Source organism: Heterodontus francisci, chromosome 2, assembly GCF_036365525.1.
Source record: "Heterodontus francisci isolate sHetFra1 chromosome 2, sHetFra1.hap1, whole genome shotgun sequence".
Classification (NCBI taxonomy): domain Eukaryota; kingdom Metazoa; phylum Chordata; class Chondrichthyes; order Heterodontiformes; family Heterodontidae; genus Heterodontus; species Heterodontus francisci.
Window position 1 is genome coordinate 88,690,923 of NC_090372.1, and position 15,847 is coordinate 88,706,769.

Genomic DNA, 15,847 nt, shown 5'->3' on the forward strand with positions numbered 1-15,847 from the left:
CCTATCACATCCCCACCTGTCCCTATATTTCCCTACCACCTACCTATACTAAGGGCAATTTATAATGGCCAATTAACCTATCAACCTGCAAGTCTTTGGCATGTGGGGGGAAACCGGAGTACCCGGAGGAAACCCACGCAGACACAGGGAGAACTTGCAAACTCCATACAGGCAGTACCCAGAATAGGTATTGATGAAAATATTCAGAAGCAAAGTCAATGGCCAGGTGCTCTTTCTAGATCTGAGCATAATGTTGTTCTGTTTGTATTAACGCCCTGGATGCAAATGCAACCAGTTGTTCTTGCTGCATTAGGGTCGCTCCAAGTCCTGTCTCGCTGGCGTCACACTGCAGGGTAAGTTCATCATTTACGTCATAGTATTTCAGCACTGGCGTTGCCGTCACTAGTTGCTTGATTTTAGTGAATGCTGCTTCTTATTCAGTGCTCCAATGCCATTGCAGGTCCTTGGCAGTGAGTTGGCATAATGGTTCACACTTTGACAACAAGATGTTACTGAAGAATTTTGCGAAATAGTTGATGAATCCAACAAATCATTGCACTGCTTTTACATCTGTTGGTCGCCGCATCGCTTCTACTACACTCACCTTTTCGGGATCTGGCCGAAGACCTTTTGCTGTCAATACATGACCTATGTACTTGACTTTGGGCATCTTTAATTGCAATCAGTTTCTTGCAGTGAGAACACTGCTTTCCCCATGCTGGACATGCCTTCTTTTCTTTTGTGTGATGTCCTCCACAGTATTTGCATCCTGCCCTTTGTCCGTGATTTTTCTGCCCATTCGGCTGGGAATGTCTATCAGCATAATGCAAGGCCTGGTCTGTTCTGCCATGAATATGCTCTAGCTGCTGATTTACAACTGCAGTGATTCTGCACATGTCAAGCGTTTTCCTGAGAGTAAGTTTGTCCTCTCTTAGTCGACGTGCACTCACTGCAGAATCTCCTATGCCTAATACACTCCTGTCTTTAATTAGATCATTCTTTTAGTTGCGCAAATTCACAGGATTCTGCGAGCTGTGTTAATGCAGTCACATATTGATCAATGGACTCTTTTTCACCTCGGGCCCTAATATTGAACACATACCGTTCATAAGTTACGTTCACTTGGGGTTCAAAGCATGCCTGCAAGGCTTTCAAAATTTCTGCTGTCTGTTTTTTTGTTCTTTGGAGAGATTTAGGGTGCAATACATTTTGTAACAGTCTCTCCCCAACAGTGATAAAAGTGTAGCTACTTGTAACTGCTCTGGTTTGTTAATTAAATCTGTTACAATTTTGTAATTTTGCCATTGCAAGTGGAAAAACTGCCAGTTCTGCTTCATATCACCTTTTCTCTCGACCGGCGCCGGGAGAGGAAAATTTGCAGCCATTGTGTCTCACCCAGTGCTTTCAGCTGTGGCTTGATTCTTTGTTCCTTTTCTGTGCCTTCCTGTGGCTTTTAGCAGCTTTCGTCAGCTCTGAACATTCCTATGTTCCTCTTTTAGTCGCTGTGCTTCTATACAGTTCTTCAACACTCAATCTCAACTTCACTCTGACACGATGTTACGTGATCACAGGACAACAGTCTTGCTTGTACTGTGTCTTTATTGAACTGAACTTGTGATGGCTGCCTGCAGTGAGTGCCTCAAGGTAGAGGTCACATGTCTACAGCAAGGCAGGAGGCACATTAGTACAGTATTGCATTTCTATCCCAAACAATAATGACTAAGAAGTCCTTGAGCTACTCGCACTTAATGTTAGAAGTTAAAGACAGGGGAGAGGGGTCGAAGGAGACAGTTTGCAGTAGAGAAAAGAAGCCAGGGGTTATTTTTTCATTCCAGGATGATCCTGGAATGGTGACCAGCTTTAGCAGAAGAAAGCAAGACTTGGTAGTGTTTTATGTGATCCTGCCAGGTCTGCTGGTAAATGGCTAAACCAATTGTCCAGCATATCTGTTCAAGTCTGTATCCCTTGGACTTCAAGGAGTGGAGATGATGGCTGAATCGGGGGGAATCGCCAGGGTGAGAGAGGTAATTGTTTTATTGAGGACCAGAGCATCAAAGGTGAAGGTGAGGGTCTGGTTGGGCAAATCAATAGCTGCAGAAATGTGGTAGATGGAGGGCAAAAGGCAAGACAGTTGAGATTTTGAAACTGCCGCTCTAGGTAGATTAGGTGATAATTTTTACCAGGGGTAGACACAGAAGGAGGTGGAATTGGGAATGTGGAAGGGGCATGTGAGTGGTGTGATACAAGGAAGTGATCAGAGATGGCCTTATCTGTGATTGATCCAAATGGAGTAGCGAGGCCATGTGAGAGGGCAGAGTCAAAGGGGTGGCCGTGACTATGGGCTAGAGAGCTTACTTGGAGGGAGACATTAAGGGGGGATAAAAAGGCAGAGAATTCAGAGGAGAGAGAGCATGATGAGATGGAGGTTGAAATCATCGAGGTTGTGAAGTCATTAATTGCAGACGCTGTGGGAGGAAAGCAGTGAAGATATCTCAGTGAGAAAAATGTCGTCATACTTTGGAAGGTAGTAGAGAACGAGGATTTTAAATGAGAGGTGTGACCCTACAAAGCTGCTCTGGGTGCCGAATCAGTTAAATGGTATTCATGGTAACAAACACTTTGGAAAACTGACACTTTTGAGTCAAGGTTAAAAAACACACTGAGCAATTTGATACAGCGCAACGATGTCAAGGAATGATGGGCTGAATTTTGAGGCCTGCCCACCCACTGGAAATGAAGCAGTAGCGCCCTGAAGATGGTGTGGAAGAACTCACTGCCCATTCCCAGTGTCACTGGGATTCTCTATTTTGCCAGCATCCTCCAATGAGGGTGCACAACAGATTTAGGTATTTAAGTTGAGGTCCAATAACATCAATAGGACCCCAAAGCTATTTCAGGACTGAAGTATCCATTGTCAGCTGGCAGCTGAGCCGAGGGGTAACCAACAGGTAAGTTTCACTTTATTGATATGGACCTGGGAGGATCAAGAGTACTCCCTTGGATCCACAAAAACAGCCTGGGCTGCTGACACTCTGACATTCCTCCTCCTGAGATCAGATTTGGCCCTCTCCACCCCTCCCACCGGGACCTAAATTTTTCCAGCCATGTTGTCTGGTATTGTGGTAGGCCATAGCCAGCAGGCTGCTCCTGAGTGCTCAGTTTCTGCCTGCAGCTCGCCAGCCTGTTCCAATGAGACCTGGCTTTCAAAATGGATGGGACCTCCTGCTGCAAATATAGGCCGGCCCAAAGTCCATTCGGGAAAATATGTGTTAAAATAACGATTGTTTACTTGTTTTTGGTCATCTGTTAATGTGACCTTTATCTGATTTGCCACAAGTTGTAAAAATAAATTTCCTTAAAAAATCATGATTATTAAGCAGGGGTGGGGGGCGGGCGGTGGTAATGGGCATGAAGAGGGCGGTGCGATGTGCTGTGTGATGCAGTGGGTTAGAAACGTAGAAACATAGAAAATAGGAGCAAGAGTAGGCCATTCGGCCCTTCGAGCCTGCTCCGCCATTCATTATGATCATGGCTGATTATCCAACTCAGTAACCTGTTCCCGCTTTCCATTTCTCATTTCTTGGACCTTGGTTCAATTCCAGCCCAGAGTAATGGGATGAAAGTCTCCTCTGAAAGTAAGGGTGAAAAGGTTTGGGTAATCTCAATGCAGTTCCTCATGGGCATGGGGGCATAACGCATGAATGACAATACTTTGGCAGAAGTTGCTGCTAATTGGCAATCTCACTCAAAGAAGCCACAGGATGACATGTGAAAAATGGAAGAAAAACACTGGTACAGCAGGGAAGGCATTTGACAAGGTCCCACATGGCAGACTGGTCAGTAAAATGAAAGCCCATGGGATACAGTGGAATGTGGCAGGTTGGATCCAAAATTGGCTCAGTGACAGGAAACAAAGGGTTGTAGTCGAATGTTTTTGCGAATGGAAAGTGATTTCCAGTGGCGTTCCACAGGGCTCAGTGTTGGGTCCCTTGCTGTTTGTGGTATATATTAATGATTTGGACTTAAATATGGAAGGCATGATTGGGAAATTTGGTGATGAGACAAAAACTGGCCGTATAGTTGATAGTGAAGAGGATAGCCTTCGAGTCCAGAATGATATCAATGGTTTGGTTGAGTGGGTGGAAAAGCAGCAAATGGAATTCAATCCAGAAAAGTGTGAGGTAATGCATTTGGGGAGGGCAAACAAAGTGAGGGAATACACAATAAACAGGAGGATACTGAGAGGGGTAGAAGAAGTGCATGTCCACAGGTCCCTGAAGGTGGTAGGACAGGTAGATAGAGTGGTGAAGAAGGCATATAGAATGCTTTCCTTTATTGGCCAAGGTGTAGAATACAAAAGCAGGGATGTAATGCTGGAACTGTATAAAACGTTGGTTAGGCCACAGCTGGAGTATTGTGTATAGTTCTGGTCACCACATTACAGAAAGGACATAATTGCTCTGGAGAGAGTACAGAGGAGATTTACAAGAATGTTGTCCGGGCTTGAAAGTTGCAGCGATGAGAAAAGATGGGATAGGCTAGGGTTGTTTTCCTTAGAACAGAGGAGACTGAGGGGTAACTTAATTGAGGTGTGCAAAATTATGAGAGGCCTGGATAGTGTAGATAGGAAGGACCTGTTTCCCCTAGCAGAGAGGTCAATTACCAGGGGACGCAGATGTAAGGTGATTGGTGGAAGGATTAGAAGGGGCATGAGGAAAAACCTTTTCACCCAGAGGGTGGTGGGTGTCTGGAATTCACTGCCTGGAATGGTGGTGGAGACAGAAACCCTCAATTAATTTAAAAGGTACATGGTCCTGCACCTGAAGTGCTGCAACCTGCAAGGCTATGGACCAGGTGCTGGAAGGTGGGATCAGATTGGGCGGCTAGTTTTTTCGGCCAGCATGGACATGATGGGCTGACTGGCCTCCTTCTGTGCCGTCATTGTTCTATGGAATATTTCCTGTGATGTTGGGTTTAAGTTTGGTTGTTGGGGCAGAGATGATACAAAGTGGCTGAATTTGCAGGGCCCCCCAAAGGTGAGAATGAAAGCTGGGGGGTGGAATGCCTCGAAAATACTGGCATCAGGTGGTTTGTCCATTTCAAGGCACTGATCCCTGAGCCAGCAATAATCACCAGGGCAGGGGGAAGGACAGGACAGGAATCCCGTGCTCCTCCCAACTGAGGCCAATTAAAACAGTTAAAAAGCTTGTTCGGAGCTTGTCAAGCGGTGACCTTTAAATTTTCAAAGGGATGGACAGGTAGCCCTTGCCTTCAGAAACTGACCAGCTGAAGGCAAGTGGGTAAAGTGTGAGGAGCCAGTCATGGCTGCCTGAGGGCATCACATAAGAGGGTCAGCAGGGACTGGACACTTGGTAAGAGGGTGCCCTTGGTGCTGCGCACGTGGCAGGGAGAGTGAACACAGTGCCCGGCACCTCCCTGGCATCACGGGAGCAGAAGAGCAGGGAGCAAGGCTTCCAAGGACAATTGGGTGGTCACCTGCCCAGAAGGAAGGCTCCAGCTGGCACTGGGAGCACAAATGTCAGTTTTGGGCCCAGTGGCAATGAGGGACAACACCCTCCACAAGAAGGACAGAACCATGGGCATCAGGAGGGAAAAGGAGAGAAAAGAAGGGCAGGAAGGCAATGAAAGCCAAACTCTCAACACAGGATGAACCGCCAAAGTCGGAGCTACCTGGAGATGACCGAGAACCTGCGCAACAGGAGACTGCGACTCTGCAGGCAGATGTTCACAGACATCTGTGCCCTCGACACCGAAGACCTCATACCTTGCACCACTGGTCGCCATGCCCTGCCAGTGGCCGCCAAAGTCACTGTGGCCTTGGACTTCTCTGCTTCTGGCTCCTTCCAAGGATCAGCTGTACACCACTGCATCCTGCTGGTCACCGATGCCCTCTTTGCCAGTGCACATCCGTTTAACGACAGACATGGCCTCGCAGAGTCAGAGGACATTGAGTTCCGCCTCCATCATTGTATTCCTCCAGGTACAGGGCATCATCGATTGTATCCATGTGGCCATCGGCACGCAGTGACAGGCCAATCGGATCCTTGAACAGGAAACTATTCCATTCCCTCAACATCCAACTGGTCTCCGACCACAACAAGAGCTTCCTCCAAAATGAGAACAGAAAGTGCCAGAAATACTCAGCGGGTCTGGCAGCGTCTGTGTAGAGAGAAACAAAGTTAATGTTTCAGGTCTGTGACCCTTCATCAGTATTTTGCTCATATATAAGAGCTTCCTCCACATTTGTGCTCACTTTCCTGGCAGCTACCATGACCCCTTCATCCTCCTCCAGTTCAGGCTACCTCAGATCTTCACTCCAACCCCAAAGTGCATGGATGGATCCTAGGGGACAAGGGATATCCCTTGACGAGATGGCTGCTAACCCCCAGACAGAGGCACAGAGGTGATACAATCGATGCCACCTGCTCAGTAGGACAACCATTGAGCAGGTCATGGGCTTCTGAAGATACGATTCTGGTGCCTGGACCAGTCGGGTAGCGCCCTGCAATACCCTCCTGCAGTGGTCTCTGTCATTGTGATGGTCTGCTGCACTCTCCATAGCACGACCCTCCAGAGAGGTGTGGGCTTTGATGTCAGTGAGGCTGTGGAAGGGGACAGCTCATTGGGGGAGGAGCAGGAGGTGAGAGAGGAGGAGGAAAAGGAGCCGGAGGGAGATGATGCTGAACAGAGAGATGCCCCAGCTGCACAAAGACATGGCCTCCTCCTGCCACCCTCCAAGAAGAGGATCTCCCTCTTCTCCTTCATGGCATCCAACATTAGATCCAGGTTGGCATTAATGAAACGAGGGGCTGCCACATGGTGCCAGGCCTCTGTTTCCTATGACATCTCGCTTCCCTTGTGCAGTGGAAGGCACACCTGCACATCTCTCCCTCAGGACAATCAACATCCTGAGCGATAGCTGTCATGGGGTGTCTAAATGAGTCCCACATTTTCTCTGACGGACCTCCATCCTTGTCCCCACTAGCTGTAAGTGGACAGTAAACCCATCTCCATATCAATTAAGGGTTTCCCCATGCGAAAATCTGAACTTTAATTCGTGTCCCACCAGAGGTGAGCTTCCGACCCAGAAACAGACCTGGCTCCTGTTTCATGTTTCCCGTTTCCGTGATAAAAATTCAGCTACTTTACGCTGCACATCATGATGCTATACCTGACCTTGCTGCTGGCTGGGCGCCTGAAGTGGAAACTATCCCATTGCCCAAGAATAAATCCTTTACCTCAATTGCCAGCTCAAAAGAGCACCCCTAATGTACCAGTGTTGTTTTTCTTTTCTCCACTCTGAAGATTTGTGTGCCAATTTATGCCAAATTTCAAAATGCTAAATGGTGACAATACACTGAATTGACTTGATATAGGGCATAGATTAAATATTAACAGGCCTCAAGTGAGACGAAAGATGCAAGCTTCAAGTGAAACTAAAGATTAGAAGAGAAAACAATTCTACCAGTGTAGTAGTTATGTGCAACAGATCCCCAGCAAAAAACAATTAATCATCCATTGATTAGCTGCTTCAAAAGAGCACTCAATAAATATCTGCTTGGAAATTAGATTGAAGGCTATAAGAGTGCATAGGGACTGAGATGATAAAATATTCTACAGTGCACAATGATTACCCGTATTACTGAGTTTAGAGAACAGGTGTCATCTGTGGTGAATAACTGTTCAGGGTTGCACTTAGTTAAACATTTTGGAATATTGACTAATTACCTTTTGGAATCAGACAGCATTTATACAGAATCTTTCCTCGGATGAAATAAATGGCGTGGAGCCCATGAAAGGGTAGATTATGTAGCTTTTGTTACAGAAGCAGGTTTGATAGATCAAATGACATTTCTTTTTCCCAGGCTCTATGTTCAGATGACTCTGACTACAAATGGTGAGAGAAGATTTCTGCGGCACTAAATTAGATTTGCTTCAAACGGAAGTGTACTTTACAACTGTAACCCACATCACGAACTAGCTCCAAGGAAAGTATGGAGCTATGTGTCATTAGCTTGGTGTTTGTTTATTTATCATTCTTGTGTTTCAATGCTAAGGCAAAAAGAATGCTTGCGTGATTTCCAAATTACTATTTTTTAAATGCTCTACATTCAGACAAACCAGAATATGCATCTGATACATGAAGATGCAAGTTAACTAAGTAACTGAGGATTTGCTATATTAATATTGTTATATAACTTCTAAGCTTCTTCAGAAATATGATTTCATCACAATTTTGAACCAGATAAGTACAGATAAATGTGGGAGACATATAGTGACAAATTTTCTGTGTAAGTCAGCCTTGTGAGATCTCCTGGTACATGTAGCCTGAAAGAAAATGTTACTACCATTAGGAATTACAAAGCACTGGATTTTGCGGTTGTTACGAGAGTTTCCACTTTTGTGTTAAAACTTGGGAATCTATATTTTTAAAAACTAAAAAGCATTTCATGGACACTGAATCATCTGGAGGTTGCTGAACTTTGGAAGGTTTTTTTAAAGGAAGATGAACAAAAGGGTTGACCAGTAAACAAGTACTGGAAAACATGTGATTTCAAGTAAACACCACAGGGGGTTCTAACCTGAAGGGACAGACATTTACAAGGAAATGACAGACCATGATATATGGCTATCACAGGATTGTTGCTGAACTGTTTTTGGTTTCACTTTGAACTGTTAAAAGCTAGCTTCTTTTTTGGACTAGAGGAGTTGTTGGAGATCAGAACAACATCCAGGCCACTGTTACCTCTCTTTGAGGAATCCCAGCTCTTGAAAAGCCAAAGCCTGTATGAAGTCGTACTGTTGTCTCCTGTATTTTGAAGACACCCGGAATATTTGTAGAAACCTTGCATCTTGAAAAGGACTTTGCATTGAATGTGTGACAATTGACCTTTGCTGCTGCACACCTGCTGTAAGATGTATGTGAAGCCTTCTGCAGTTGAATTTCTTTAAATGCCTACCCAGACAGGCTGTTCATCAACCTCACCTGGAAAGATTCCTAATGGCAGCTAACTATTCGACTTTGGGACATCTCGCCAAAACAAAGGACTTACTTCCATATCTTTGCAGACTAAGTTTTTTTTTTGGTTCTTTCTATTTCTTTGTAACAGCTGTAAACAAAAATCCCTTTTTGTTCCCCGGTTATCCTGTTTTTGGATGTATGTGCATGTGTGTGAGGACTAGGATACAAAATAAGGGGCTTTAATATTTACTTCATTATTGGTTAAGACTTGGTTTATAATAAACAGATAATTTTGTTGTTTAATAAAGAAACCTGGTTAGTGTGCTTTATTCTGGGGACAAATAGAGTATCTAACTGGCTGTTTCAGTAAGTGGGAACATTTATTGATATGACCTGTAGAGAAGTGGGACTGAATTAGCAGTGAACTCCTCCCGCTTCGGTTGTAACATGGTAAAAATAATGGTGAGGCTCAGGGCACTCATCTTTATACTCATGTAAATCAGACAGCAAGCTCCAGCAACCACACATACACAGTTAAATGTGTAATCAGGAAGTTGCAATGTGAGATGCCCTGCTCCTCCAGAAGCTATGCAGTAATGGTATCTCACTGTGAGACCAACCATTAAAATACATGGAATGGCATGAAGTTGCTGTACGTGCATGATATATATACAAACTAAACTCGCCAGAAAAAGTTAGGGATTCTCCATTCCAGTACACGTACTCTATTAATGACGTGCTAAGACATAATTTTGTCAGACAATCTTTCTGGCAATGAAGTTTAGCAAGAGTGAAGTCTTATTCCTTTAGATTCTAATATTTGGAGATTTAAAAAAAATTTTAAAACTTTTTATTCAGTTTCTTTTTTATCTTTCTCAAATCTCTCCCTCTTTATTTTGCTTTCTGTACTAGGTTTGATAATGAATTCAATATTTTAACTGACATTCATTTGCTGCTGACCACAATATCTAGCCCAAATTCATGACAAATCAATCACTTGGAATTGTTATGATATTTGGTAGGAAACATCATTCATAATCAAAGGCATAAGTATTCTTTTTCTAATTACATTCTTATTTATTTATGTTAATTTTGACAGATGCTACCAATGCCATTGGCTGAAACATCCCATGTTATATCGCTTTCCAATTGGTCAATCGTCCTCAACAAGTGTGCATTGACTATTGACTATTGGCAATTGACATTACAATGTCAGTTACCCTGCATAACAGACAAAAGCACTTTGTGCATTTTTCCTCACATGGCATTGAATCTGTGTGATTTTCAATTTTTCTTCTCCACAGTGATTTTTTTTTAACCCCCACCCTTCCGAAAACATGTAGAATCATGCTATGACTGAGATCCAATGTAACAGCAGCCCTTGAAGAACCCACCAGAATGCATTTCATCAAGTGTGATACCGCACTATGTCAGCACGCTATTCAACTGTGGCACCTTGTGAAGTATAACTTCCTGTTCTATATATTGCCCACGAATAAGCAGATGCGACTGAACAGCTTTCAAGAACAAAACAAAGTCTTCTATTTTTCCCTAACTGAGACATATTACGACCACCCCGCACCGCCCCCCCTGCCCCCACTTCACCCCCACCCCCAATAGGGGTTTAACCTGAAACTTTTTGACCTTATGACTCAGTTGCCTACTGAATCACTGGACGCACATCTTCAGTTTTTTTTTTGTGGATGTTTAACCTGCTCTTGTGGACCTATGTCAGCTATAACAAAATTGCTGCTTGATTACTGTGGAATCAGTAACAACATTGATTGATCACAACAGTATAAAAATGTCAAGCAGACTTACTCAGGACCCAGATTTTAGAATTTATTTTCATTCACTGTGAAAATTCTGTCAACTGCTGGTTGGTTTATATTTTCCTCTGCAATTAAAGACTTAGGCCCTGAATTTACACTGAATAATAACACACAAATGTGTTTCTCTGAACTTCCTCTCTTCACTATTTCAGTGAACATATCATCCTAATTATTTTGGCAGCATCTGTGGAAAGAGAAGCAGAGTTAACGTTTCGGGTCAGTGACCCTTCTTCGGAAGAAGGGTCACTGACCCGAAACGTTAACTCTGCTTCTCTTTCCACAGATGCTGCCAGACCTGCTGAGTGAATCCGGCATTTCTTGTTTTTGTTTCAGATTTCCAGCATCCGCAGTATTTTGCTTTTATCCTAATTATTTTAATGGCTCTGCTAACATAGAAAAGGGAGAAATTTCAGGTGAATGCTTTAAGAGTTCATATTACAGTAATCCGCAGCATTATTTTATGGGAATTAGTGTTTTTCAATTGTCATTTTAAAACATTACCTTTTATTTATGTTTCAGTGAGCAATGTATAAGATTTAATTGCAGAACAGAACTCAACTGCTTACATATATTGATGGTTTTACTTATCTCTGGTTTAATAATTTTGGCTTTGCTTGCTGCCAAAATATTTCATGGCATTGTGAAATTAATGCTGCTGAGAATTTACTAATACCTAATAAATCTAACACATCTGATGTCGGGCCAATATATTGGTACAAGCCTTTAACCAAACAAATATTGAATTCTTAAGCATGGAAGCTTAATCAAATTACACAATTTAGGATTGCTCTCTATTTTCAATGTTGGGTAGGGTTTTAACTTCATTTCTTTGATAAAGATCCTCGGTCTAAGGCTATCGTCTAGTGTCCTGACCAAAACTGAATGAGGATAGGGCATTTAAAACTCTGCTCACAACTTTTACAAAATGGGTAAATGTATGAATTAAAATGGGTGATTTCCTTCAAGTATGAATTGAAATGGGTCAATTTCTGCATGCGTGAACTCAGTAGATTTATTTTCACAAGTGCTCAATGCCTTTTTTTAAATAAATGTAGAATTGAAAAAACCGTCTCCTGCTGTCTCATCTACTATGCTTAAAATTACACGTGAGTCACTTCCACGACATTACTGTCCAGTTTAAACTTAGACAAATAATTATCCACTCAGTCAAGATGGCAGACAGGCAGACAGCATCTTTTCAGACTCCAGTCACTCTTTAACTGGCCACTAGAAGGTGCATAAGAGCAGTACTGGTTGGATCACTTTCTGAATTCCAGGCTCCGTGACAATCCTCTTACCTCTGGCTCACTGCTCGGCGTTGCTTCCAGATGTCCAAGTTGAGTTTTGGAGCCGCCTGCATGAAATAATAGGGGTAAAACACACCTCCTGCCACTGCATGACAGAGAACATCCGTGCATCAATGTGTCCTGCTAGCACAGTAGTTTAATCACAAATGGACAAAAAGCTACAGTTCTGTGACAGTGTGTTGTGTGTGGTTAGTGATTTCTGAACAGAGCACAGTTTGCTTAAACTAAGAGGAGTTTTATTGATCCCTGTGTAATTTTCTAACATTTGAGACTAACAGCTCATTACATTAGGTGAACAGAAAATGAAGAGGAAGATACCCTTTTTCTCTAGTTTATACGAAAAGAGCCCATCATGTAAGAAAATAACTGCTTTTATTTCTAATCTGATCAGGAAGGAAACTTCAAGCTTCATAGGACAGGCTAATCTGTGAGAAGGAACCTGTGAGGCTCTCTCAGCACTGATGTCACAGGCACAGCAAGAACATCATAAGGAGGAGTCAGATTTCACAAAGTAGTGTATGAGCAGCGCTCTATGCTAACAGAGTAGACACTAATCACACAAGGATTCTGCATGGGATGTTAGCAGTATGCTAAGTCTGAAGTGTCAAAAGGATGATGCAAATTTAAACTCTGGTGTTTCATGTGGCAGGTTGTGTTTGAGATAGTGGGAAGGTAAAAAAACTGTGGGATTTGAAAAGTATGATTAATGAAGGCCATCATGTATATTGGTAAGTGTTAGCTTGCCTTTTGGATTTAAATGCATTGTGATCTGTTATACAGAATCTAAGTATGTATTAACTAACCATGCAATTATTCTGTGGAAACAGACAAGGCTGAGGGACTATGCTCCTATATGCTTTATCAGAATATTTTTGATGCCTGTATATTAGAAGGAAGCAATGTGTGCTCAAGCTTGTACTGCTTATGTAAAATGCAGTATGTAATAATAATGAATACATTTTAATACTGTGCTAGCAGCAGCCTGTATGGAATTGGGATTTCCAATAATTTCCAAAGGGGAGTGAGTGGGGAGAAAATGTGGTGAACAGACTTGCTAGACCGACCGTTAATGAATACTTCAGAATATTTATAGCTTTAGATTCAGCGCCTGAGAAACATTTACTGCATGGTTTCTTATGGCATGATTGAGCTTTTTTCTCTTTGCAGTATTGCATATACCATTAACCATCTGAGATCTGATAGTGTTCTGCACAATGCCTGGAGTCTTTTCATATTTTTCAGAAAGTTGCAATGATAAATAATATCATTGTGTTTTCTCACTTCTATATTATGAATTGGTTTTTTTGCTTGACTGTAAATAATAAACAAAATATACTGAAAGCCACAAATTACTTGACTATTTCAGGGCTACAGCAATGCTTAAATATATAAAGAGTCTAGGCACCTTTGAAAAAATGCTAATTTGAACAATGTTGACCTTTTAACTGTTTTTGTTGATGTGTTAGCATTTAGAGTCAGAAGAACAAAATTTACAGAAGCTCAATTAAGCTTTGATTCCTTTGCAGACGATTTACATTTCTGGCGGAGTTTTTTTCTTATGCGAATTTTAAATGTAGAAAAGCATCCTTTGAGAACACTATTAAAAGAACATATATGAAAACATTTGGAAAATATTTTCATTGCTCATAACCATGCATGTGAATCGCATTGAATCATACTCATGTGTTACTTGTGCATTGATAAAAATTACTCTCATTCTTCTGCCTTCCCAAATGAAAAATAGGCTTGTTAAACTTTTTGATGAAAAGGCCACTAAAAGAATTTTGAATTTAATTAAATAAACACTATGGAGGTAATTTGAACTTTGAGCGATATGGAATTGGCCACTTATTATACGTAACATCTGATTTTCCATTCTATTGAAGTCAATAAAAATCAAGCCAATAATGGGTGTCCAATTTGATATTGCCCATTTTACACCATTGTCCAAAAATAAAATGACCCCCTATGAATGCTCTATCATAAATTTAGTTTGTATATTGAGTGCAGTTCACGACTAATTAGAATGTTCAAAATCACTGGGTATATGACGGATGAAAGACTTCATCTCAGATTAAGGGTCAGACTCCAAATTTGTCAGCTTCATTAAGGCTTTTTTAAAAAAAAATTCAAGTCATGGGTTTTGGTTAGAAAATGGCATTATTTACATCTCTTATATGCTCCTGATTACATTGTAAATGTTTTCTGCACTCTTTTATGAATACTTACAGCCAATGAATGAGCTGACTGCAAGACTTTGGAGACAAGGAAAGGCCAATTTTATGAAAGTAGCATGTGCGGCTTTATAATGTTATATTGCCCATACCTGCTTGTATGTTAATCTTGCCTTTTCATTCAGCATATCCCCAATGATGAGAATAAATACATTTTTTATTAATTAAAAACCTTTTTCCTCTTTTGATAAGTAAATAAAAGGGATAAACTCCAGATGTGCTGAACCCAGGATCAGCGAAAGTGGTTTTAGGTGATCCGCGTGGCCAGATTTGGAGTGTTTTTTTTAAAAAAGCTGGATAATATCTTAAAAGCTGAAAGGGAGGTCTAGAAACAGACTGAAGTAACATAAATCAATAAAAATGAAATGGATGCATGAGGCTGAGCTTTCACAGCGTATTTGTAATTGCCATTCTTCAACAAGCACAATTGTGGGAGGAACAAGAGTTACATTTGCCTAATCAAAATCAAAACCTGTTTCTAACAACAGTTGTTGGCTGCATTCTTTTTTAATGTTAGGATCCAAGCAAAATTCATTGAAAGAAGCAAAAATTATTGGCACAAAATAATGGGATTGTGGACTGCAAATCCTGTACCTGCTTAGACGAATGTCTGAACAATGATGACCAGGAAAAGACCTCTGATCCATCCAACTTGTCCAACACAATTGTGATACTTTGTATGTCACAACATATACACTCGCCACTCCACTGAAAATCCATGTGATCTCCTGTAAGAGGCAAAAAATAACAGATAAAAACCCAGACAAATTTGGGGGAAAAGATCTAGGAAATTCCTCCCCACGGTGATCAAAATTAGCCCAATGGATCTGGTCCTGAATTCTTTGCAGTAACAGACAATCTCTGCCCCAGCCAGAAATAGGTCCAGCTCTCACTTGAAGGAATTCAATGAATTATCGTCCACCACTGAAACTGGGAGCTTGTTTCAGAAGTCCACTGTTCTCTGGGAAAAGAACCACTTCCTGACAGCTAATCTGGATCTGTCCTTAAACAATTAAAATTGTCACCCCGGTCCTTGGTAACCTGTTCAATTGGAACAAACTGCTAACTCAAACACAATCTATTCCCTTCATCGTCTTATATTCCTTGATCAGGTCACACTCAGGTCAGCTGATCATGATAACTAAGATTCTTTAAAGTGGTAATTAGTCTACTGATCCTCCCCTACATCCTTTCTGAAGCTTCAGTGTCATTCACTATTAAAGGAGACCAAAACTGGACACAGTGAGGCCTGACTAAGGTCTTGAACAAGGACAAATAATACCATATAATCAATTGACCTATAAATGCACCCCAACACCCTAATAGCTCTAGCTATTGTTTCAGGGCATTGTTCATGAAGCTTTTAAAATCTATGCATTAGAATGCCTAGGTATCTTTCTTTCTCCACCTTCTTTAATGCTTAGATCCAACTGGTTGAATGGTGTGCGTAGGTTGAGCATTCGCCCTTCCCACATGTATAACACTGCACTT

The 15,847-nt window shown here is 41.8% G+C and overlaps 1 protein-coding gene across 5 annotated transcripts in view; it reads left to right on the top strand.

The window, feature by feature from the left end:
- The window catches only part of LOC137385236 (zinc finger protein 385D-like), an 812,282-nt gene that overhangs the window by 281,268 nt on the left and 515,167 nt on the right, over positions 1 to 15,847 (top strand). The window contains exon 1 of one of the 5 annotated variants that reach the window (XM_068008590.1): positions 12,700 to 12,850. The exons of the other annotated variants lie outside the window; for them this stretch is intronic. Coding sequence (XP_067864691.1) covers positions 12,829 to 12,850 — 22 coding nt within the window. The 5' untranslated portion in view covers positions 12,700 to 12,828. Of the gene's footprint in view, positions 1 to 12,699; positions 12,851 to 15,847 lie in introns of those variants that run through there. 5 annotated transcript variants of the gene reach the window in all.